Source organism: Nilaparvata lugens, chromosome 1, assembly GCF_014356525.2.
Source record: "Nilaparvata lugens isolate BPH chromosome 1, ASM1435652v1, whole genome shotgun sequence".
NCBI classification, from domain to species: domain Eukaryota; kingdom Metazoa; phylum Arthropoda; class Insecta; order Hemiptera; family Delphacidae; genus Nilaparvata; species Nilaparvata lugens.
In genome coordinates, this window is record NC_052504.1 from 1,148,741 (window position 1) to 1,176,003 (window position 27,263).

Sequence of the window (27,263 nt, forward strand, 5' to 3'; positions counted from 1 at the left end):
TTGTAATTTGAAGGCTCGAGCTTGAAGGTCAGGCTCGAGCTTAAATACACTTGATGATAAAATTTATTCAATAACACTGTTATAATAGATCATTTCTGATATTAAAATGACTACATCATAATATTGAAGATTATTAAAAATATAAAAGGGAAAAATATGTAATTCATTATTTATATTTTTTCTATCAAAAAGTGAAATTTTTTTCACATCCACAGTCAAGTGGTATGGAATACCAAGGAGGATCGATCCTCCTTGTCGAATACTAATCTATCGACCGACACTGTCAAATCTCGATCTTATTTTATCGATAGCTCCAGCTTTAAAATTCACTGTTCCATTTCTATTTTCTATATAGTAGCAATTCGGAAGAATTCTGAGTAGAATTAGTACACAATTTCAGATTGAGTCACCTGCATTTAACATCATCATTTGAGGGTTGAAGGAAACGAGCAGATGAGAATGATGAGAGTTGTAGTCAAGGTAGGACAGCTATCGATAAAAATATCTAATGCTGTGTCGTTCGATAAAATAGTGGTCGATACCACCCTTCCGTGGATGTGAAACAGTGGTCACAACAAACAAAGCATTGCCCCGAGAGAGGACATTGGCTTTTTGCTTTTGGTTTGGTTGTGTTTGTAAAGCCGATTTGCAGACCATCCTGATTCTTTGAAATTCTTACACTTTATTCTGTTTTGCACCTTTGGATGGTCCAGTCATCGGTTGAATTTATGTTCGAAGAGTATTTCTGTTGCATTATCAATCATATTTTTATTGAAATTTCAAATAATTTCTTCAGTTTTTTTGGTAACGGTTGACTGAGAACTACCTGTTGGAGGGTTACATCAGAAACGTTTCAGGTACGTTCAATGATTTAAGTAAATTATTGTTTATTATTGAGATTTAATAGAACTAACTAATAATTTTATTGTTTTGTTCATAGTATTTCTTATAAAAATAGAAAAAGGCTTTTATTATAACTCACATGTGTTTTGAATTATTGTGAAGTCCCGTTAAGTTCATTGCTTGGTTTTTTCATTCTATTTTGGTATTGAGTCATTGCTTCTTTCTTCAAACTAAATAATTAAACACAGTGTAGTTACCTATCCACTATGAAGTGAGAAAAGTGGCTTATGTAGATTCAGGCTATCCACTGTAGGATGGAAAGTAAGTTAGTTTTGCTTAGCTAATTTGTTGTTCCAAGTTTAGTCCACAAGTAGAAGAACTGCACATTTTGAGATTCAAATTCATTGTACATTTCTATTCATGAGAATCTTCACTAACAAAACTGGCTTTGTCAATTAAAAAATAGGTTAACTTAATCATTTGAAAAAATGTTTTGTACCTACCTTGCTGGAGAACGTTAGCTGTGCCCTAGGGTATGATTACATCGGATGCACATTTGTGCAAGTTTCCATACTTTGTTTCTCATCTGCGCGCTTGGTTATGCATAACCAAGCGTGCACTTGCACATATACGCATCCGGCGTGATCACACCCTTTTGCCTAGTCGACACTTGGCCCAGCCTGATAAGCTTGGCCGCGTTGGTCTTTCTATCTACATTGCAAGCCCAATCAAGGCCAGCGGTAGCCAACGTTGGCAAGCGCTCGCTACACGGAACGCCGCATTCAAGGTGGCAAATTAAAAATGAAGTTAAAGGTTGAAAAAATAAACTAGAAGGAACACAATATGAACTATAAAACAATAAAAAAGTAACGATTCACAGAAAATCAATTCAAAAATTACAACTCAATTAGCCCACACAAAACACAAGAGAAGACGACTAAACAGCACGCATTGGTTGTAATAGTCCGAGAGATACTACTTCTAACATGAAGAGGGGAAACCGATTTTCTCTTCCACAGTTTGCAGCATGGACAGATTAGTGGAGTCGAGGAGTAAGCATGGTGCGCACAAAAGTAGGGTGAATTCTGTTAGGTTGTGGGAGTGATTGGTGAAGGAAAGAGCATCGGATCTCTCTGTCTTCGAGAGAGAGCCTTGTAAAAAGTAATATCTCTCGGACGATAGTTTGGATGGGTGGTTTGTCAGCCCAGAAGGTCAGCGCTGGGAAACCATCAATCCACACATTGGCGCTGGTCGACGTTGGGCCAATATGTGGATGCGGTATTAGGGTATGTTCACATTGAGGTGCGTACAGATATACGCGCCGCGAACATGAGCAGTTCACTTATAATCAGCTGACTATATCTGTATTTTTACAGAAACGGTAAGATACAGATATAAAAAGCTTGGCATCAGCTGATTAAAAGTGAATTGCTCATGTTCGCGGCGCTTATATCTGTACGCACCTTTAGATGCACTCATGTACGAGTGCACGCCAGGCCATGTATGACCACGCGTGCAGATGAGAAACAAAATCTGGAAAGAGCCAAATAAACACGTGATTTGTATGTAGCTGCTCACACTGAACGCCACCAGCAAGTGTAAGCGTTCAGTGTGAGGGTTTCTATTGCTCTTTCAAGATTTTGTTTCTCATCTGCACGCATGGTAATGCATGGTCTCGCGTGCAAGTACGTGCATCCAATGTGATCATACCCTTAATCTCTCAGAAACACTAACACTGAAGGGTGCACTTGCTGGTTGAGTTTTTAAAAATAGACGGATGTATGAGGATAACCAGTTGAGTCATCCCCATACTGTTCAGGATACTCTTGGAAGGGCTATGGATGAGTCTAAGGTATGGTTCAATGCCAACTTACTTAAGGTAAATGAGAGCAAAACAGAACAAATAATATTTTCTCTCAACAATGTAAGTACTGGTAACCTGAATCTGAATGATGATGTTTTCAAGCCTGTAAAGTTACTAGGAATGTACTTAGATAGTAAACTCAGCTGGGAGTATCACCTAGTGAATTTATGTAAAAAGCTTTCTAGAGTAACATTTCTCTTACGTAGACTGAAATATTGTGTAAACCTTGATGTAATTAAAATGATTTACTTTGGTCTCTTCCATTCACACTTGATTTATGGAGTAAAACTGTGGGGCAACTCATCTCTTCAAAAAAAGCATTTATATGGCAAAAGAAAGCACTTAGAGTTATATTTGGTATGAAATACAATGAATCTTGTAGAGGAATTTTTGTAGAACACAAAATTATGACCTTGCCTTGTCTGTATATATATTATAATTTAATCTCAGTAAAGAAAAATCTGTCTAATTTTGATAAAAATATTTCTATACATTCACATTATACTAGACATAGGGACGATATAACTAGACCTGCAGTTAGATTGACTAAAACTCTAAAAAGTCATAAGTACCTACAAATTCGCATGTTTAATTTATTACCAGATAATGTTAAGAAGTTACCATTGAAAACGTTTTGTATTTATGTTGATAAATGGCTCAAGTCTGAAGCTTTCTATTCTGTCAATGAGTACCTCGAATATTTCAATGTATAGTGTAATTTTGTTCGTTTCTATAGTCCAACTCGTGTTATTTTACTATAATATTTCAATGTGTATTTGTAAATTTGTTCGTTTTATAGTCCAACTTGTGATATTTTACTTATTATTGACGAAGCCTATTGCTTACATTTTTGTAATGTTGTTTTATGGCCAATAAAATTCTTGATTCTTGATTCATAATACAAGATTTAGAGGTCTTGTTTACCCACTCCACATACTGTGGCGCAGGCTACGCCAAACTCGCTCCCGCGGCGGTAACGTAGTTAAAAAACTCGCTTTCCATGTTATTAAATTGAGCAGGCCACACCGAGCTCGCTCCCGCAGAGGGAGTACCTCGGCGGTAGTTTCACTTCGCCGTGCCAGGCGAACTTTTGAAACGTCTGCTGGTGGTACTACCGCCGAGGTAGCGAGCTCGGTCTGGCCTGCCTGCACAATTCAATAACATGGAAAGCGAGTTTTAAAAGTTCGCCTTCGGTAGAGCATGCGCAGGATACCGAGACTCACACGTGACAATGAGTCATTCGCATGCCTACAGCGACGCAACATTTTGTGTTGGAGTTGAAATTGAGCTGTTGTCATTTCGTGTTGTCTTCCAATAATACATTCATTTTCAATGAAGAGCCTAATTGTAGAAGTAAGGAAGCGACCAATATTATGGGATTTTAACTTCTGCTACTAGCTACTAGTATCTACAGTATTACGAGACAAAGTACAGCGCTGTCGTTGCCGGCCTTCCCCCACTACTAGAGAACCACACTCATCAAAACCAAACTACCGCTAGCGGACGTTTTTTGGTGTGGCCTGAACTACCACCGCGGGAGCGAGCTCGCTACCTCTAGCAGACGTTGGTGTGGCCAGTGCTTTAGCCCAAAGACCTCAAAGAGATATAGACCCACAATGCCTATGCCTTCCCAATGATAGCTCTTACTTGAAATTGAAGGCCGCCATTGGGGTATTTTAGCACGAGTATTATTAATATCTATATATATTTGTAATACAATAGATCACAAAGGCATTGGTGGCATTGGTATGTAATAATCTTATGGGTTGCCCCCTCAATGGCGGATTTCAATTCCAAGTACGACACTAGCGCTGTATGTGAGTCTATGCATCTTTAAGGTCTTTGCTTTAGCCTGCTGGAGAGTGGCCCGTTTTATATGGGAATGAAAATATTTAATTCAATCCCATCTCACATAAGAGAAATTGATGGCTTGATGGAGTACAAAAAACACTCAGGGAATTCTTTATTGTATTGTGTCCGTACAGGTTAGCAGACTTCCTTGTTGAATAATGTTATGTGGAATCTGTAGTGTTGAAATATGAAGGATGGTAGATATTAGATTAAACTTTGACGTGTCATATACTGCGGGATCGCTGCTCCCTTAATGCTGTCTAATAATTGTGATGAAAAATAAAAGTAAAGTATATTTTATGCACGCGCGTACTTGCGCAAACATAGGCTATGTATCTATTGTGATCATACCTTTACCCTCCAATTATACGGGCGGAATAGACGCGACGGAATTTCGGGGAAAACCTCTTTCTTGTAGAAATCTATACGAGCGGAGTACCGCTTTTATACTGTTCCCCATAACCCCAGACAAAAAAGTACACATTTTTGATAGCTGAGTTCTATATTGTTCGAATGTCTAATCAATAATCCGCACAAAAAAAAACAAACAAAACCTACTCTAGAACATGATACGCCCCATAGTGGAGTAGGTCAATTACAACACAGAAAAAACTAAACAAGTAGAGGACACATTATAAGAATTTTTGTAACCAACTATTGTAGGTTGTAATTTATGTAATATTTTCTGTAATTGATGAAGTAGTTTTAGTTTTTTTGGGAAATAAACATTTATTATTTAACTAGTAGGTAACCCGTGCTTCGCAAGGGTCTATTTTAAACTGCAAAATGAAAACTTGACGTAATAAAAATCGAAATTTGAAAATAGACCTATAACCATCCTCGGTTAATGATGAGTCTATATGCAAAATTTCAAATTAATCAGTTGAGTATATTCAGACATGATGATGCGTCAAACATAATTCCCTATTCCTTACGTGTATAAGCCAGTTCTTTCCTTTATTATAGTATAGAAAACTGAAGAATACATAATACTTGGAAACCTCACAGAATCATATTGTTTTTTCCAATACATCAATCAATTTTAGTTCGATTAGGATCCTCCACAATTTGAATCAGGCAGCCTTTTGTTTTCCCATTCCAAACAAAATACCTAAAATACTCGTTTCACTGGAATTCGTGTCTGATAGTACATTATAACTGAAGAATATAAATTATTTCTTATTTTATTGTGATCTATTCATGTTTTTCTTATGAAATTCAATTATATGCCTACAGCATGAAGACTATGTCCAATTCATTTGTACTGGTGGCAAAATTTTACATTAAAAATAATTATTTGATAAAATCCAAGTTCAATAGTAATGAAAACAATTCCTTCAAAAAATAATTGATATAATACGTTTCGAGGGAAAAAATTAAGAACAAAAAAATGGGAAGCCTCGGGGATTCGAACCGAGGAACCATCGCTCCGTAAGGAGGCCTTTTACCGCTGCGCTACATAGACGTTCGTAAATGGTAGTCTTATAACCTGCTCATAAATAGACACACTTTGGGCTATGAAACTTCATGTAGCCTACGGTAGCATAGATGAATTTGAACATTAATTCTGAAAAATCTAGAAGGAAAATTGAAATTTGGGCTTCCAGGTGCACGAGATTGATATTTTTAGAATCTATGTTCAAAATTTGGAGATCTAAATCATTCCCGTTTTTCCGGTATGCAATCCACAAGTTGACATGTTTTGATGCGAACAAACGAACAAACACATACCTACTCTCTCTTATTATATAGATAACCTGATTTCGGAGAGGAACAGTTTTGGGCTTTAAGCCTGTTGTTCCTTTCCCAATCATTCATAGTTGAGAATTATATTGTATCTATCAATGTATAGATAAATTTATTCATAATGAATTTATTCTTCTTTTCACAGGATGGAGTTGATGAACAGTCAAGAAAGTGAGATAATAAATGAGGGAGAGTTGAACTATATTATGAGTGACTTGTAAGTAAAACTGTCAAATTTAAGTTTTTCTATTTCAATTTTATTACAGACTTGTAGGTAATCCTTGCTCCGGAATGGTCTAATTAAAAACTTGACCTACTAAAATTCAATTCAATTTATTAATGTCAACAAAAAATTAATATACAATTCATACTTATAAACATAAAATATAAATTCTTTATAAAATAATGAATATTACATAAAATATCATATTCTAAATAATATTGTTGCATCCCTCTTTAAGCAAAGCTTGTGATGAGGGATGGTGGATAGCATAAGATACTAATATACATCGTAATATTAATAACATAATTAGATTTTATAATCTGCTTAGAGCAAGTTGTAGAGATTATTTCAAAGAGTTAAAGATTCTCCCACTACCAGGTGTATATTTTAGAGGCTCTTTGTTTTATTGATAGGAATAAAGATAGGTTCAATACAGGAGAGTTGTTCCACTCATACAATACCAGATATAGACAAAACCTCAGAGACCACATTCATCGAACTGGTATGTATGAGAGGGGTAAAGAGTGCAGGAATTCGGCTTTATAATTCATTGCCAACACGCATAAATGCTCTTACAGGTGAAAAGTTCAGAATTAAGGTGAGGGAGGAGTTGTTGCAGGTTTGTCCTTATTCAGTGTGGAATTCTTTTTGCATTATAGAATGCAAAGATTGACGACTTGGATTATAATTGACAAATCCTTATACCCCTTTCATAGGTGGTCAGTGGGATGAAAAGAATGAAAAAAAAATTTTACATTACAATATCAAGAAAAAACAAAATTCCATTCTCTTATGCTATTCTCATACAAATGAAATCTTGAATAATTTAAAATAGACCTATAACCATCCTCGGTAAATTAAGAATCACTATGCAAAACGTCAAGTTAATCAGTCCAGTAGTTCAGACGTGATGATGCGTCATTAGTGAATTTCCTATCCCGTACGTGTATAAGCATAGCCACCTCTAATACAAGGCTCCGGCCTACGATATTGCAACGTCGCAGTGTAGGCCTAAGATTTAAAAAAATACCAGCTGATCTTTTCCACCAATCATGTATTAGATTCTAGGCCTATACTGCGACGTTGCAATATCGTAGGCCGGGGCCTTGTATTAGAGGTGGCTATGGTATAAGCCATTTCTTTCCTTTATTATATTATAGATTACGACGTTTATGTCGTAAATTTTCAAAGACTAAGCTACTCACTTTTTCAAATTGCAATTTCAGTTTCAGTTTTTGAGTGAGCTTTATACTATAATAAATAAGAATTGATGTTAATTGGCTTTTTAAATAAATAGAGTAAGCTATTGACATCTTACAATTATTTTCCTGAATCGGATCAATGTATTACTCAAAGTTTTCCATGTAAAATAAATGCATGATTAACATTTGTAAATGAAATACATTCTCAAACGATTCATTATTCTAAGTTACTGTGCTAAACTTATGAAACTCATTTAAATTATGTTTATTTATTTACAACAATATGGGAGCATACGGGAAAACCCCAAAATTGCTCCCTAATCAAAAAAAAAATTACAATAATCACTTTACAAAGAAATTGAAAATTGAGAGAAAGAAACAAGTGAAAAACTATTTCATATTAGTGAAGAAAAAAAATTATGAGAAACTAAATATACTGAATACTAGAGACTTATATACTAGAAACCATTTACAATATGAGAAAATAATAAGAGGGGAAACAAGAAATTACAAATAACATTCCAAGAATGATGTGAATTATATGCTGAGAATAAATTAAGAATAACAATGAGGTGAATGATAACAGAGCTAAGAATGAAAGGAAGTCATATACTAAATATGGTACTCTATGTAAGTTGATGAGGTCTAGCGTGGGAAAAATGTTGTTAACGTTTCTTCATATAATTTCAAATGATAGGATATAATTATGTTCGGTTGTCTAAACCAGGTTTAACTTACAGTTTTTTCCTCAATTAAGTTATCTTACCCTGGATCCCTTGATTTAGCTAATCCTAAATTTCAATTGAACCCGCTTTTTTGGCAATCAAACATAGAATTTCCTAATTGCTGTGACAAAACATAAGTAGGCTATCTAATATAATATATACCTATAGTGAGGTCCACGTTATAATGGCAGTGGACAAAGATAGGAGAACAACTTTGCCGACCCTCAGTCTTGTCAATGCCTTCTATAGACGGTAGCTGATACAGGTTTATTGATGTAATATTAACTGTTCATTCTCGTTTAAAATGATCAATTATATTTTTATTAAGCAATAAATTATATTTTTCAATAATTTCATAATGAATTTTCATAGTTAAGATGAAATATTTTGTTAACTATTTATTAATTCTACATTGTTAAAAGACGATCTGGCAACAGAGCAAAGCGAGAACTAGAGAGCGCTATCCGCTTTGTTGAATGATAGACAAGGATAGCAATACCATTGCTAAACAAACATTGCCATTATAACGTGGACCCTACTATAGCTAATATAATACCATAGAGAAACAATAGCGTAAGTAGATATCCCATGGTATAGGGCGTTTATGTCGCAACTTTTACTGTTATCTCAAGCCTATTACTATCGATTATTGTCGATTTTCACTGTTTTGACCGGGTAAGAGTGTATGAACGGCCCAATATGAGAAACTACCAGCGTCATAAAGCTTCACGTGAAAGAACTACGTGGACTATAGGCTTGAGATAACAGTGAAAGTTGTGACATAAACGCCCTATACCATGGGATATCTACTTATGCTATTGTTTATCTATGATAATACCCAATCCTTTCAAAATAGAACCATTTACTATTTTACATTGAAATTTTTGAAGATTAATATATTTTTTTTCTATTTACAGAAACTCCAGTCAGCCGTATTTGTTCCTACAAGGAAATGTGAGTAGAATATATATACTAGACTTCAATATTCATATCTTACTATTGTTAGGTCCACGTTACAATGGTAGTAAAGAAAGAAAAGAGAAGAGTGTTGCCGATTCTATGTCTTGCCACTGCCTTCAATAGAAGACAGCTTATACTGGTGTATCTCATGTAATATTAACTGATCATTCTTGTTAAAAATAATCAATCACATTTTATTCGTCAAGAAAATATATTCTTCAATGATTCAATGATAAATTTTCATAATAGAGATAGTATATCTTGTTAATAAAATTTATACACTTTAAAAAACCGATCTGGCAATGTTGTGGAGCTAGAAAAGGATAGCGCTATCTGCTTTGTCGAATGATAGACAAGGATAGCAACAACAAAGTTGATCGAATACTGCCATTATAACGTGGACCTCACTACAGTGAAATAATACATCAAATTGAGGAGAATTTAATTATCTAAAATTATAAGATTCGTATATTTGTATTGTATATTATTCAGTATAGGCCTGTAAGTATTTTTACAGCGTTCACTTCGGATCGTATAATAATAAATATCGGAGACCGAGTTTTACCCTGGAGTACAAAAGCATAAAACATTTATCACGAAAGAAGAAATTATAATAACATTCATAGTTCATACAGAAATGTTCTATCTAATCACAGTAAATTGAGATTAATTCCCAGAGGATTGCAAAAATTTCACTCACAAAGGCCCGGTTGCACAAAAGCCGGTTAAATTTTAATCCTGATTTATTTCACGTGAACCAAATCAGAGAAGACCGTTTCAAAAAGATGGATCTACTGGAATTAATCAGGATTGAAAATATCCTGGCTTTTTTGTAACCGGCACTAAGTACCTGATTGAATGTTTACAAGAGTTCAACAGCTGAGTAATAATTTTCACACAGTCCCACACACATGAACTCGCTCACTCACTTCCATCATCAACAGACGACGGAATAATTATTATCAGCTGTTTTTCCAAGGATGAATAATAATTATCCTTTTAATGCCCTTCAGCGAGTTTTCCCAGGGATGAAACCTAGTGCAATGGAATTTTTATATTATAAAACTACTATGATCTGAATTTCGTGAGAATCGTTAGAGCCGTTTTCGAGATCCGGTGAAATACAAACATATAAACATCTAAACAGAAATTGCTCGTTTAATAGTATAGGATTATAAGTATATTTTTTCGATGAATAGTTGGAGCACTGAAAATGCACAACGTAGGAAGAAAAACTGTTTCTTAAAAAATGTCACACTTTCAATAGAAGATGGGCTATCTCGAAAACTATTAAATGACAAAGCTCTACTAAAAAACCTTGTAGGAAATTTATCAAGCTCCATTTTATGACAGTCATGTCGGCGGAAAGCATTGTTTCTCAAGATATAATCATGATTGCAAAAAATGAAAAATGCAACTTCTCAACTACCGGGGCAACTTTTAAACACAAATGTTAGGGATGAATACTTTTGAAATGTTCTTCTTACTAGTCCAAACAAAAATGCAAATTTTAAGTAAATTTAATGATAGATTTCAATAATAGAATTTGTTGATCATTTTTTTATTATTAAACAAAGATTTTGTTATGTTGCGAAGCTGGAAAAGGATAGCGCTATCTGCTTTGTCGAATGATAGACAAGGATAGCAACATCAATGTTGACAGATAAGCCTGGTTTTCACTAGTAGAGTTAGTGGTCGTGTAACTGGCATACTAATTCTACTCTACTTACTTGGTCGAGTAACTTGGTTGTTTTCACCTTAGACCAGTTATAGAATAGACACGCTGGGAAGTCTAGCCTCTGAAGCCAACATCTACTGACATATCACCAAATCGTGACGTCATCATCGGATAGAAAACTTTCAAATTGTGTCTGTTTCAGGAGGATGTAAATTATTATTCATTAAAATGGTAAACTCTCGCTGCGCTCCCGCTGAAAAAGAAACAATCTGCTATGGAAAACAATGTAAACAAACTACAGAAAAGTTTTCTATCTGATGCTGACGTCACGATTTGGCGATATGGCAGTAGATGTTGGCTTCATCGACTTTCAGTATGAATATACAATGGGCCCTGTCTATTCTATAACTGGTCTAAGGCTTTCACTACAATTGAGAATAGTAGGTAGAGTGTGTTGTCTAGTGAACAGAACTAACCTTAAAATGTCAATACTTTTTAATTGACCGAGCGAAGTGAGATCTAAGATTCAAGTCGACGGTTTGGAATTTCTCTTAATGTTTAAATGTTTATATGTTGCGCATTTATGGCGAAACGCGGTAATAGATTTTCATGTAATTTGACAGGTATGTTCCTTTTTCAATTACGCGTCGACGTATATAGAAGGTTTTTTGGAAATTTTGCATTTCAAGGATAATATAAAAGGAAAAGGAGCCTCCTTCATACGCCAATATTAGAGTAAAAATCAGACTATAGAATTATTCATCATAAATCAGCTGACAAGTGATTACACAGATGTGTGGAGAAGCCAGTCTATTGCTGTATTTCCATAAGGTCTATAGTTTCAATCAGGTACTTGTGGCTGTGAATACTGCGTGAGGTCGACTGTTCACAGAACTACTAGTAAATTAACACTTATTAACACTTTGAAATAAATTAATAATTTTTAATAAATATCAATACTTCTTAAACTTGATAGCTTACGGCACTACTCCACTCTACTGGTTCGAGACTGTTTTCATTAGCATAGTAGTGGTAGAGTAGAATGAGAAGTGATGGTAGGGGAAGGCAAGTGGAAGAGTACAATCCCACTCTACTCTACTAAAAACTAGTACTCTATCATGAACGTTTCCATTGGAAGAATTCACAAGATAGTTAGTACTTGCCTAGGGTTTTCTACCACTAACTCTACTAATCAAAACCAGGCTATACTGTCATTATAATATGGACTTCACTATAGAGTAAACATTCATTCATTGAATAAAACACTATAATCATAATACAATAAATTATGACATTGGAGGAAAAACTAGGCTGGGCCTGTACTATTTCTCTCCAAAAAATTTTGATAAAATTTTAATGTTGTCGAAATTGAATAAAAACACACATATGTTGTCAAATTCTGCACAGTTTTATTCGGTACACGATCATGGTTTCGTGACCACACCTGTCACATTTTCAAGTTGACTAAAGCTAAAAGGTTAAGGTAAACATTGGGCCCGTTCTGTGTACATGGAATGTGGTAAATTGTCCGATTCACAATATGAGGAGCTCTATGCAAGAAGGGCGTTAGGAAGCAAACCTTCATTTTGAGAAAACGAGTTACAAAGTTTTCAAATCCTTAGAACTTTTTTCTTACCCAAAACTTCTTATTTTGGGTTTCACCCTGAATTAAATTGAAATTTTAACTTTTTAATCATTATAATTATTGTATTGTTCTTGTTCATGTGAATACTCAATAACAATCAGAATTAGAAAGGCTTGAAGCCACCCTTCTTGCATAGATTCATATTTCTGAAGCCCTTAGATTGCATAGAAAACAAAAGTTTTCCACTATATTTAAGGAATGAGTATTGCAAATGAAAAATGAAAGCATGTCGTATACGTTTTTCAGAAATTTGAAACAAATTCAATAACAGCTTCCTGCACACCTCCACTCTTCCATCAAAAGTAAATTATTTACCCAGTAAAAAGTTCCGCGTTCCATGGGAGGAATTTTGACAGATTCTGTTCCAGAAACCTGTTCCAGTTCCAACTTTCTGCCCCACAGTCGAAGTGTGGTAAATTGTCCGACCTGGAACAGTTCCAATTATCTGAGCTCGCATTGGTCAATTATTGTAGTCTGCTTGCTTCTCTGCACATGCGCTGATAGTTTGTTTACCATATCATAGCATAGAATACATAACCAACAATATGATGTTTGATAACCTTTTAGCTCTAGTCAACTTGAAAATGTGACCGGTGTGGTCACGAAACCATGGTCGTGTACCGAATAAAACTGTGTAGAATTTGACAACATATGTGTGTTTTTATTCAATTATGGAACGGTTTTACAATATTTACAATGACTCAGTCGAATTTTTAATGTTGTCCAAAAGTTAAGGTTATGTAATCACACGCTGCTTCATAATTAAAAACTTTAGAAATATTTCACTTATTTGAATACAAAATCAAAGACCTACTCACTATTTGTTATCTACAATATTCTCAACTACAATTCCTTTTGTATACTTGCGTTGAATACATAATCATTTGAAGATTCATAATGTACGTTTGAAGAGTGCTAATGTATTGTCATTACCATATTTTCTAGGAGTACGTTGATCTATACAGCTCAGCACATCAACAACAGTTGCTTCGCCAACAACAGATGGCCGGCGAACAACATCAGATGCAGCAACAACATTTGACCGACGATCAACAGTTTGTCCAACAACATTTAACTAGCGATCAACAAATGCAGCAACAACAGATAGACGGCGAACAACATTTTGCCCAACAACATTTGACCGACGATCAACAACATTTGAGCAACGATCAACAGTTTGCCCAACAACATTTGGCCGACGATCAACAACATTTGAGCAACGATCAACAGTTTGCCCAACAACATTTGGCCGACGATCAACAACATTTGAGCAACGATCAACAATTTGCCCAACAACATCTGACCGGCGATCAACCACAATTAAACCATTTGATGTCGGAGCCGGCGCCAAGTGATGACAGCAAGGTGGGAATTATTTCGGGGAGTGGGGGAGAAATGGTGCGTGCCCCTCCTTACCACGACACCACCCCTTCAGAGCACACCTCTCCCACTGGTCTGAGGCCCTGTTTGACCATCCAACCGGGCGTCTACGATTTCCAAGTGAACGTGGCCAACACACTCAACGGACGTCATGCTTGGGTTGTGAGTATAAAGTCAACTTTCAATTATCTTTATTTCTAATACTGTATCTTTATATATAAAAGCGAAATGGCACTCACTCACTGACTGACTGACTGACTAACTCACTCACTCGCAGAACTAAAAATCTACCGGACCAAAAACGTTCAAATTTGGTAGGTATGTTCAGTTGACCCTTTAGAGACGCACTAAGAACGGATTTGGAAAAATTTCCAAAGATACGCCCAAAATCTGCGTTTATCCAGCTTTATCGAGAACAAATGAACAGGAAATTTTCAAATTTAGTACAGAAGCTCAGCTAGGGTGTTATAATGTAGTGTTAGAAGGAATTTGCAATAACGTCAAAAATACGCCCAAAATCTGCGGTTTTCCAGCGTTTTTTAGCGTTTTCTCAAATTTATCGAGAACAAATGAACAACAAATTTTCAAATTTAGTACAGAAGCTCAGCTAGGGTGTAATAATGTTGTGTTAGAAGGAATGCAATAACGTCAAAGATACGCCCAAAATCTGCGTTTTTTTTGCGCTTTCTCAGCTTTATCGAGAACAAATGAACAGAAAATGTTCAAATTTACTACAGAAGCTCAGCTGGGGTGTAATAATGTTTTGCTAGAAGGAATTTGAAATAATGCCAATGATACGCCCAAAATCTGCGTTTTTCCAGCGTTTTTTTTCGATTTCTCAGCTTTATCGAGAACAAATGAACAGAAAATGATCAAATTTAATAAAGAAGCTCAACTAGGGTGTATTAATGTTGTGCTAGAAGGAACTTGCAATAACGTCAAAGATACGCCAAAAATAAGTGTTTTTTTTGCGTTTTCTCAGTTCTTTCATTCTATGCATCTTCAATGTCTTTGAGTTAGACCAAACAGTGCCTCGTTCAGAGCTACGTTCACGCACCGGTCTCATCGTTCACTCACCGATCAGTGACTTTGAACGCAACCAATGATTAAATGCTACTCAATTAATAATTATTATTAAACGAAAATCCAAATTAAATTATGTAAATCACCCCGAAGACTTCTGCCACTCCAAATATTGACAACAGGATAAACAGCTAGATGGAAATTCGACGAGCGCTACTATTCAAAAATTATTTGCCAGCCTGGGAATCGAACCCGGTACCTCCTAATTGCCGGTCAGGAATGCTTACCCTTACACTGACTGGCAATTAGGAAGTACCGGGTTCGATTCCCGTGCTGACAAATAATTTTTGAATAGTAGCGCTCATCGAATTTCCATCTAGCTGTTTACCCTGTTGTCTATATTTGCAGAAGCAGAAGTCTTCGGGGTGATTTACAGCATTTAATTTGGATTTTCGTTCAATAATAATGTATTTATTTTTTTACATGATCTTATTTTTGATATAATCAATAACCAGCAAGAAAATAAACTAAATCATATGTTGGAAATCAGGGGAAAATGTATTGAAATGTTGATTAGTTATGTATTGATCTGTTTGAGGCATTGAAACCATAGGGAAAAATAGCATAAGTAGATATCTCATCGTATAGGGCGTTCATGTAGCAGTTTTACTGTTATCTCAAGCCGATAGTCCACGTAGTTCTTTCTCGTGGAGCTGTGTGACGCTGGTAGTCTCTCATATTGTGCCGTTCATACATTCTCATCCCAACAAAACAGTACTAATCGACAGTAATCGGCTTGAGATAACAGTAAGTTGCGACATAAACGCCCTATACCATGGGATATCTACTTACACTATTGTTTCTCTATGTTGAAACTGAAAGCATTTTCTTAGGGCCGGTCTCCGAGCTCGGGATTTAGCCAAGCTCTAGACTTTAAACAGCTGAAGTCAGAAAATTGGATTTCCGAAACGGGGCGCAGTCGCAGTCCACGTTTAAATTTAATTTCGAAAAACTAGAAAATTGAACTCAAAATAAAATAAAATGAAAATAGTGTAAAGTTTCAGCGATTTTGAATTATTTAGGAATGTTTCATTTCGTCAAGGGAAAAAGTTTCCAATTATAGAAATGAAAAAATAAAGATTATCATAATAACTGCGATCTGTATCGGAAGCCTATTTTCTGACTCCAGCTGTTTAAAATCTAGAGCTTAGCTAAATCCCGAACTCGGAAACCGGCACTAAATTTAATTGACCGAGCGAAGTGAGGTCTAAGATTCAAGTGGACGGTTTGGCATTTCTCTTAATGTTTATATGTGCGCATTTACGGCGAAACGCGGTAATAGATTTTCATGAAATTTGACAAGTATGTTCCTTTTTAAATTGCGCGTCGATTTATATACAAGGATTTTGGAAATTTCGCTTTTCAAGAATAGATTTTCGGTAATAGATTTTCATGAAATTTGACAGGTATGTTCCTTTTTAAATTGCGCGTCGATGTATATACAAGGTTTTTGGAAATTTTGCATTTCAAGGATAATATAAAAGGAAAAAGGAGCCTCCTTCATACGCCAATATTAGAGTAAAAATCAGACTATAGAATTATTCATCTGTCTAGTGGACTATAATACTAGTAGTTCTGTGAACAGAAGACCTCACGCAGTATTCTCATCCACAAGTACCTAATTGAAACTATAGACCTCATGGAAATACAGCCATAGACTTGCTTCTCCACACATCTGTGTAATCACTTGTCTGAAGGAGGCTCCTTTTTCCTTTTATATTATCCTTGAAATGCCAAATTTCCAAAACCTTGTATATACATCGACGCGCAATTTAAAAAGGAACATACCTGTCAAATTTCATGAAAATCTATTACCGCGTTTCGCCGTAAATGCGCAACATATAAACATTTAAATGTTCAAACATTTAAACATTAAGAGAAATTCCAAACCGTCGACTTGAATCTTAAACCTCACTTCGCTCGGTCAACTACCGTTCAAAAACATCGAACATCTTGAAAATGTATCTTTCCATCAACGTTAGTAGACAGTTGACTATAAACTATAGACAGTTGACGTTCAAAAACATCGAACATCTTGAAAATGTATCTTTCCTTCTTCTTTATGTGCCGTCTCCTTTAAGAAGGTTGGCTATCAACATGGCAATTTTGATTTTTGAGGCAACCGCCCTGAACAGATCAATGGAACTACTGTTGTACCACTGTCTCAAGTTATTTAACCAGGAGATCCGTCTTCTTCCTATATATCTTTTGCCTTGTATCTTTCCTTGTATGATGTTTTGCAAAAGTGTATATCTCTCTCCTCTCATTACATGACCCAGGTATTGCAGTTTCCTGATTTTGATGGTGATCATGATTTCTCTGTCCTTTCCCATTCTTCTTAATACTTCCTTGTTGGTTGTTCTGCTAGTCCAGCTTATTCTGAGAATTCTTCTATAAGCCCACATCTCAAATGCTTCTAGCCGGTCGGTGTCGTTCTTTTTCGACCTGTATCGGGAAGCCGATTTTCTGACTCCAGATGTTTAAAGTCTAGAACTTAGCTAAATCCCGAGCTTGGAAACCGGCACTAAATCTAATCTATATAAATAAAAATCGAGCCTCAAATTTTGACATTCAATAACTTTTTTATGTGTGCACCGAATTTGATGTTTTTTTTTTTAGTTGTGTTCGTTATGTTCAGGACCAGGTTATGGCCTATCAAATTCATAATCCGACTTCAGGACGCTTTCCTGCTGTCCTTTAAAGTTTACAAGTAATCCTTATGAGAGAAGATTTGTGAGCTGGTCACACACAGAAATAAAAATCAGCTGTTATAATCGTTGCGTCATCCAACAGCCGTCGGTAGATAGTAGACAAGAGTGTGTGCTGCTCCATAACCGCCCATGTATTTTATTCTAAACGCCTCGACTAAAAACAAAATGACTGTTCTATGTGTAACCATCCAGCAGTGCGACCTCAGGTTAAAGACTTTAATGCTCTAAAGATATTGCTTTGTTCCGAATAATTGTGCTGTCTCCGGTGTTCAGAATTAATTAATTTTTAGTAAATAATTTATTTTGCAGTGTGGAAAATCATCTATATAAATAAAATTCCGCATTGCGCCTCCTCAGGTTTAGCTCCAGCTAAAGTTTGTCATGAGATGCATTAAACTATTTGGCGGTACGAAGTTCGCCGGGCCAGCTAGTATCTATAATAATAATAATAACTCGTTTTTTTCACTGCATTTTTACAATAATTGGTAATACAAATACATACATTAAACATAATGGTTGAACATTACAATTGGTAATACAAATACATACCTTAAGCATAATAATTGAACATAGATAATAATATTAAGCATGTAACAGAAAAAACCACAGTGCATCCCTCTTTAGGCTAAACCTGTGTTGGGGATGTCTCGCTCTCTAGTTGAGTCAACTTAATTATAATACGATAACAATTTTGAGGTATCAAACAATAAAGTAATTTTATACAATAATCAGTGTGCTAGATGGGATTATGAATCTTTAACATAATTACATTTGAATGAAGACAGCAAAAAAAAAATGTAAATAATATTACACCTCTATTAAACGTTTTTCTTCATAGAAGCGATTAGTCTATTCTTAAACAAATTGTAACTGGGTGCATCTGATATATCCGATTGCAGTTTATTGAAAAGTCGTGGTCCCTTACAAAGCATGTAAGGAGGCCACTCTACTTCTTGTGAAGGGTTCTTTTAATTTATTAGCAAGATTTCGACGAGCGGAATATACATGTTCATCCATAACTGGAAACTCTGAACGTCTTAAATACACAAACTTCAAAAGATTTATTTCAAATAGGGTATCAACACTAAAAACGCCAATTCTCTATACATACTTCGGTTGGATATCTTATGGGTCTCTTTAAACATATTTTTATTATTCTTTATAAAGAATTATGAGAGGTTGCAAAATTGAACTCCCACAACTTCCCCAGGATACAATACCATAGCAGATAATTGACTATCAGTGCCAACAATACCATTCTTAATTGATAGATAGGAAGGACAATCCTTAATTGAACGAATCTAATATAATAATATCTAATAACTAAAATAGTAATGAAGATGTTGATTATTTATGTATTAGATCTGTTTGAGACTTTGAAACCGGAAACATTATCTTATCTTTTAAAAGCTTTTTTATATTTGTTTTGGCAAATAAATAAATTCAAAATACAATGTTATTGATGTGATATATATCTGTGCTTGTTACAGTACTCTTCGAAGCTGCAGAAGATCTACATAGATATAGACAAGGTGCTCCTGATGCAGTTCAGACTGAACAGAGTGGACGTGAAGGGACTGAGTGTGCGCACTCTGCTAGTCTACTCTGACCCAGACCACGCCACACTGGCTGTCAACCGGTGCACGCTGCATGTGTTCAAGTGTGATCCGAACCGTCTGGGTGAGTGCTACTCATGTCTATAGTGCATACTGATATATATGTCTGATACTATGTCTATAGCTCTCTAATTACTGATTCCCGAACGCCAACCCGATCAGCTGATAATCAGCTAATCGGAGTGCTTCCTGCCCTGCCAACTCATCCGCCGCCAGTGCAAAAACGCCTCTGGCAAAGAAAGCTTCATGTGGCTCGGCGCTTAATATATTGGAAAAATAGATGAATACTAGAATAAGAATTTTCACATTAAGACAATTTCTTTGACATTTTATTTGAAACTAGCTTACCCAAAAAGTCAATGTATCTCATGTCACACTTTACTTTATTTGGTGAATCATGAAATTTATCTGACAATCAATATTTTCATTATTACATCTCAATACGGACTCCCTATCTGCTTAGTCATGCAACATTTATTATTCCGAAAACATATTCTTCTCAATCTATTTGTATTAATATCTATCAGTAAAGTGTTGAATTAAAAAAAATAGATAGGTTAAATCAGTGTTTCAAAGATGAATTGAATGTTTTCATAGTTGTTGTTTGTCAATAGATGGTCCAGGAAATATGCGATGTACGATGAATTACACAGAACTCTATATTCTTTCCATCTTCCATTTTAGGATGAATATAAGCTAAGCTAAATTCGAAAAATTTAATTTAGTCTCTCATTCTTCAGTAATTAATGGATGCAATATGAACAACTCTATTTCATGAGATGAATAATTTTTTGCAATATTTTCCAGTTTCTCAATGATAGGGGAGTGATAATTATTTGTATAGGTCTTCTAAGGAACGATTATCTACAGCTGGTACAAATCAACTACACTAACTTCAACTCCAAACTACCGTTTTAATATCAGTACACAATTTATCACAGGGTAACGTGTTTATTATACAGCTGGTAACTGTAGATGCTAAATCATAGGTAGCCGAATTTCGAAAACATAGGTCTGTAAAATGGATTAATAAATAATTATTATTAGTCCCCCTATTAAAATATCTGGTTAGAAACTATCCCCAATATTCACACAACATATACCCAAAGTTTCATGCCGTTCTGTCAAGTAGTTTTTGAGTCTATAGGGAACAAACAAACACACAAACAGACATTAATTTATATATATATATATATATATATTATATATATATATATTATATATATATATATATATATATATTATATATATATATAGATAGATAGATAGATAAAGAAGTCATTCTATTCTATTCTATTCTATTCTAGTCAATTCCTTCTAATCCTCTACATTGCATTCTTTTGTATCAATTATAATGTGGATCTCCCCATATCAACATGTTTTTGGTGCACTTAATAACTGCTTCTATGACTTGCCAGCACACGCGGACCCCTTGCAATGCCAGTGCTCTGCGTTCGATCAATGCGGCCACGTGGTGACCAGCGACCACCCCCAGGCCCGCTACGAGTTCGACACCACCAGTGGCCGCCACAGTGTGCTCGTGCCGATGGACACCACTCCGGTCGCCTACCAGTTCGGCTGCAAGACGTCCTGTGCAGCGGGCATGAGTCGGCGACCTGTGCAGTTGGTCTTCACGCTCGAGAGCCAGTTGTGAGTCGTCATACAATACAATCCACTCTTACTCATCTATATTAGTAATCATGCAGTCTATCTATAAAAAGATTGTCCTCATCCTTCTCCTCCTTGTCATCGTCTCCCTCCTCATTCTTCTCCTCCTCCTCCTCCTCCTCCACCACCACCACCACCACCTCCTCGTTATCCTCCTCATTCATTCTTACACTTCATTTCAAGTGTTCATTTTTACACTTTATATTTACATACATATATGTAACTGGCATGAGCAGACGCCCTGTCCAACTGGTGTTGTCCATTTTCACACTAAGTGCCGGTTTCCGAGCTTGAGATTTAGCTAAGTTCTAGACTTTAAACAGCTGGAGTCGGAAAATTGACTTTCCAAAACGGGGCGTAGTCGCACTTTTTATTATAATCTTTATTTTCTCATTTCTATAATATTGGAAACGTTTTTCCTTGACGAAATGAAACATCCTAAATAATTCAAAATAGCTGAAACTTTACACTATTTTCTCTTTACTTTTTGTTCAATTTTCCAGTTTTTCGAAATTTAATTCGAACGAGGGCTATGACTCCGCCCCGTTTTGGAAAGCCAATTTTCTGACTCCATATGTTTAAAGTCTAGAACTTAGCTAAATCCCGTGCTCGGAAACCGGCCCTAAATATTTAAATATAATTCCTAAAAAAACTCAAAATATATAAAACTGAAATATATTCCGAAATTAAACATTCCTAAATAATTCAAAATATCTGAAACTCCACACTATTTCTCTCTTTATTTTATTTTTGTTCAATTTTCTAGTTTTTCGAAATTTAATTCAAACGTGACTATGACAATGACTACGACTACGTTTTGGAAAGCCAATTTTCTAACTCCAGATGTTTAAAGTCTAGAACTTAGCTAAACCCCGAGCTTGGAAACCGGCTCTTATTGCGTAATCTTAAATTCTTATACGTGAAAAATGAAAACGGATCTATTTTGTCTCTATTAATTGCCCGTTATGTGATTAACAGCGGAGAAGTAGTGGGTCGAGCCCGTGTGCCGGTCAAGATCTGCAGTTGTCCGAAGCGAGACAAGGACAGAGAGGAGAGCGGGGAGGTGGGCGACGGAGAGAGAGGTGGCAACACCAAGGCGTCAGCCCTGCATTCGCTGCACGCTAAGAAACGCAAGCTGACGCATCAGTCTGGTGCCGGCAGTAAGCTGATGGCTCTCAACGAATCAACCAAGGTGGGTACAAAATATTCACTTTCTTGTATTTTTCTTAAGCAAACAGTATTGTATTCAATGATCTGTAATATCATTTGTATAATGGAATTTGTCATGAAGTGATATCCTATTATATTAAGCGAGCAATTTCTGTATTGATATATCTGGTTATTTATGTTTTACGGATCTCGAAAACGGCTCTAACGATTTCCACGAAATTTGGATCATAGTAGGTTTATGATATAAAGATTCGATTGCACTAGGTCTCATTCTTTGGAAAACTTGCTGAACGACATTAAAAGGATAATTCATCCTTGGAAAACAGATGATAATTTCGTTTTCTCTCGATAACAGAAGATGCTTGTGCCTGTGTGGGAGAGAGACAGAATTATTTCCAGCTGTGTAATCATAATCAATCAGCGAGAAATTTTTTCTAGCTAGACAATTTAATCGATTTGATCAACATAATCTGATTTGTTGACATGACATGATAATCCTCCTAAACTCGAGTATATCATAATTTTCAAAGTTGATCATTATTTGACAATTTCAAGTGATTAGTGAGTGTTATTTTGTTATTCAATTTGGTTTGTATATAATCTAAATTATATTTTTTTTTGTTTTCAAATGTTTGAACAGAAAATTGAACCTGAATTCAAGTGTATGGAACATAACCTATTTTCTGGACTATTTATAGTGTATAAATCAAAATTCGAGAAATACACAGTTTTGGGTTGTGCCTGTTAGTACTTCCCCAATCATTTTAAAGAATTGTGTTCGGTTTATGAAAAGTCAATAAATAAATAACGAGCGAAGCTCGGTGCCCCGATATTCATTGAATAAAACTTGATTTGATTTGTTCAGGCATGTTGTACGAATGTCAGCTGATAGTCTGTGTTGTGCTAGAAGGACGTAACTCCAAAAAGCTCCTTGTGCATCTTTTTGGATGCAACATGTTGCTTTTGAGAAGAAACAAAAGATCATCTATTGCTTATGGAAAGATACATTAAAGCTCCTTGTGTATCTTCTCGGATGCAACACGTTGCTTTTGAGAAGATACAAAAGAGCATCTATTGCTTATGGAAAGATACATTAAAACTCCTTTTGTATCTATTCTGATGCAACACGTTGCTTTTGAAAAGATTCAAAAGAGCATCTATTGCTTATGGAAAGATACATTAAAGCTTCTTGTGTATCCTTTCGGATGCAACACGTTGCTTTTGAGAAGATACAAAAGAGCATCTGTTGCTTATGGAAAGATACTTTGAAGCTCCAATAGACAAAGCCACAGGACCCGGCTGTATAGTGAGGTCCACGTTATAATGGCAGTGGAGAAAAATAGCAGAACAACGTTGCCGATCCTCTGTCTTGTCAATGCCTTCTATAGAGAGTAACTGATACCGGTATATTAATAAAATATTAACTGTTCATTCTCGTTTTAAAATATTCAATTATATTTTATCAAGCAATGGATCATTTTTTTCAATAATTTCATAATGAATTTTCATAATTGAAATATTTTGTTAATTGATTATTAATCTACATTGTTAAAAGTCGATCTGGCAACAGAGCAAAGCGAGAAAGAGATAGCACTCTCCGCTTTGTTGAATGATAGACATTGATAGCATTACCATTGCTAATCAAACACTGCCAGTATAACGTGGACGTCACTAGCCTATAGCAATTAGGAGGTATCGGGTTCGATTCCCGGGCTAGCAAATAATTTTTGGATAGTAGCTCTCATCGAATTTCCATCTAGCTGTTAACCCTGTTGTCAATATTCGCAGTAGCAGACGTCTTCGGGGTGATTTACAGCATTCAATTTGGATTTTCGTTTAATAATAATAAGACAAAGAATTATTTCAATAATAAAGAGGGTATTGACTGCAAAAACATTGAGGCCCGGTTCCACAACAGCTGGCTAAATTCTAACCGTGATTAATTTCACGAGAACCAATCAGAGAAGGCGTTTTTGAAGAGACGGCAAAGTGCAAACGGCACTGAGTCCAGAGGTGAGAAAACGGTTGCTCAAAGCATATTTATGGAGCATTGCAAACTATGGAAGTGAAGCTTTGACAATGGGTGTGAAAGAAGAGAGAAGAGTTTGATTTTAAATTTCGTTTTCAACTATTTCTTATTAGATGTTTCACGTTTTTAATTTGGTTGCAGGACCTTTGCCAATTGCCTGCAATAGGATTGCTATTGGAAGAAGTGCAGAAGCTGCATGCGAAATTCGACCAACTCAGCAGTAAAGTCGACCACGCGACCGCCTTACTTCGAGAAATTGCTTCCGGCATGCGTCAAAACAAGCAGATTGATGGTTGCAAATTTGAGACTAAGTACTAGTCGATAGTTATTCTAATTTCCATACGGTTCTTATTCAAAAAAAAAAAAAGAATACCAGGTAGATCGATGGCTACAAATATAAACCTGAGTCGATAGTTATTCCATTTTTTCAACGGTTTTTATTCCCATAAGTGTTATATTGTAACTATAGTTGTCCTGGCCGGTGTATGTTGGAAGTACTCACTTACTAATGTTGGAAGTAAACTTGTAAAATTTGTATTGCAATCCTGTGTTATGTATTGTATTGTGCACTGTTATTGAATTCATTGAATGAATTTATTCATTTGCCAAAAACAAAATACAAAAAAGTCTTACAAAAAACGAATATAAGCTACTGCACTTACTTACTTACTTACTCATTTACTGCCATGACCATACATATCTAAGTAGATATTTAGCCGCTCTAACAAAGCCCCTCCACCTCTCTCGATTCTCCGCGTCCTCCTCGGTTGCTCCAATTCTCTCCATATCGGCCTTCACTTGACTCCACCATTTCCGTCGTGGTCTTCCTCTCGATCGTCGTCCTTCTGGATTTCTTTTCAACACTTGATTGAGATTGCTGTCCTCTTTTCATCTCGAAACATGCCCAACCCATCTGATCCTTCTACACTTGAACTCGCATACTCATCTGGCTCCCTATAAAGGTCTCGAATTCTCTGTTGTGTTTCTTCCTCCACTCTCCTCCCTCATTTAAAGGTCCATAGATTTTTCTAAGGACAATCAAGTTCCCTTCCTCACTTCTATCTAACTTCCATGTCTCAGCACCGTAGAGCACTATTGGACTGACAATAGTTTTGTAGATTTACTGCATAGTTTCTGCATTTACTGCATTTCATTCATCTTTTTTTTCAAAACCTATAAATTCATGTTTAGGCATATCAAATAGTAATCTATCTCCAAAATATTTCAATTTTATGTGAGGCTCCTCTCCTACGTATTACTTCCGGTCATGGGACATGGGTACTTCCGGTACTGCTAATTTTTAATGATTGCATGTATATTTAATGTTTTAATTAGTATAATGTTATAGGTTGCGTTTGTTATTAGGTTTAATTTGTATATTTACAATTGTGTATGCTTTCGTACACAAACATATTTGTTGTATGTCTAGGTACATTTTGTGTCTTTTTTCTACATTGATAGAGTGGTTCCTATCAAGCATTTCAACTAAATTATAAAATTGACTGACTATATAACTATGATTATATAATTTAAACACATGAATGTAACGAAAACCCGAATTATTAGAATTATTATTGACCAAATCTAATCGGAAATGTGCCATGCTTGTATTGAACAAAATTTAGTGAGAAAATTTATTCTGGCAACTTAGGCTAGGCGAACACTAGTTAGTCAAGACAAGACAATACATGATCAGACACGTTTAGTCACAATACTTCACATAGTTGCTTATGAAGACATGTATAATTGCAATGACTAATCAGTTTGAGTTTCGTCATAAGCAACAATGTGAAATATTGTGACTAAACGTGTCTGATCATGTCTTGTCTTGACTAACTGGTGTGTGCCTAGCCTTAGTGACCTCTAGCGACAGTTATTTTCATATGGAATCCGTGAATATTTACTTCTATATTCAATAGAATATTTATAAAGTGAAATGTGCCTTACTAACCTATTAGAAGTCCAACCGAATATTATCTTCATAGTTTTTTTTTTACATAATTTTTTCATAAACATATCGAGTCAAAACGGTTGATTCATACGTTTCATCAGTAAGTTAATCTTTTCAAGTTTGTCCTATAGTAGCCCAGATATGCAATGTACCTTACTAACCTATTATAAGTCCAACCGAATATTATCTTCATAGTTTTTTTTATATAATTTTTTCATAAAAATATCGAGTCAAAAAACGGTTGATTCATACGTTTTATCAGTAAGTTAATCTTTTCAAGTTAGTCCTATAGTAGCCCAGATATTTCAACCCAGAGATATATTCATTATTAGGCCTATATTATTATAAAAGTGCAATGCGCATTAATTATCAACTAAATTTAAATTTTGTTGTTGACAAACCATTTTTTAATTGATGAAGACTGAGGATTCGGTTTCTTTGCCTTTGTGAAATTAATTATTTTGAATTAAATTGTGATCTATAAGCTTATTCCTGTGATAAAGCATTCACTTCTCCTATTATTGTTTATTTTTATCTATTCCTATAGATAGGATTTATTAAGTATCTTAGGGTAAGTCCTGTGATAAAGGATTAACTCTCCTCATTATTGCCTATTCTCATCTATTATCATAGATAGGTTTTATCAAGTATCTCAGGTTAAAGTCCACATTCTAAATTATTTTTTTATCAATTACCGTATCATTTAGGTAATAAAAATTATAGTTTATGAACTTATAGGAATCATAATATTACCAATTTATATAAATCCAAGTTTTGATTGTGTAAACTAGTTTTACAGAAGCAATAATAGAGTTATCATACAGGAAGACTATATTTATATAAAATTATTATTTAACGAAAATCTATTTGATCTATTTGATTCCATCTGTAAGACTATATTTTTCAATACTTGATTCT

At 35.3% G+C, this 27,263-nt stretch overlaps 1 protein-coding gene across 4 annotated transcripts; it reads left to right on the plus strand.

The window, feature by feature from the left end:
- Positions 1-599: 599 nt before the first annotated feature.
- On the plus strand, positions 600-26,319 carry LOC111045357 (cellular tumor antigen p53). 4 transcript variants are annotated; one of them, XM_039427299.1, is made up of 10 exons: positions 620-857; positions 6,450-6,521; positions 9,372-9,408; positions 13,683-13,857; positions 13,894-13,978; positions 14,042-14,279; positions 19,402-19,591; positions 20,946-21,177; positions 22,174-22,387; positions 24,536-26,319. In XM_039427299.1, exons 2-10 carry the CDS (start codon positions 6,451-6,453, stop codon positions 24,710-24,712), a joined length of 1,419 nt encoding a protein of 472 aa, XP_039283233.1. In that variant the 5' UTR covers positions 620-857; position 6,450; the 3' UTR covers positions 24,713-26,319. The 4 variants fall into 4 exon arrangements, with proteins under 4 accessions (XP_039283225.1, XP_039283233.1, XP_039283228.1 ...); XM_039427294.1 differs by having other exon boundaries at positions 13,894-14,279; XM_039427305.1 differs by lacking the exon at positions 13,894-13,978 and having other exon boundaries at positions 14,002-14,279.
- The last annotated feature ends 944 nt before the right edge of the window (positions 26,320-27,263 follow it).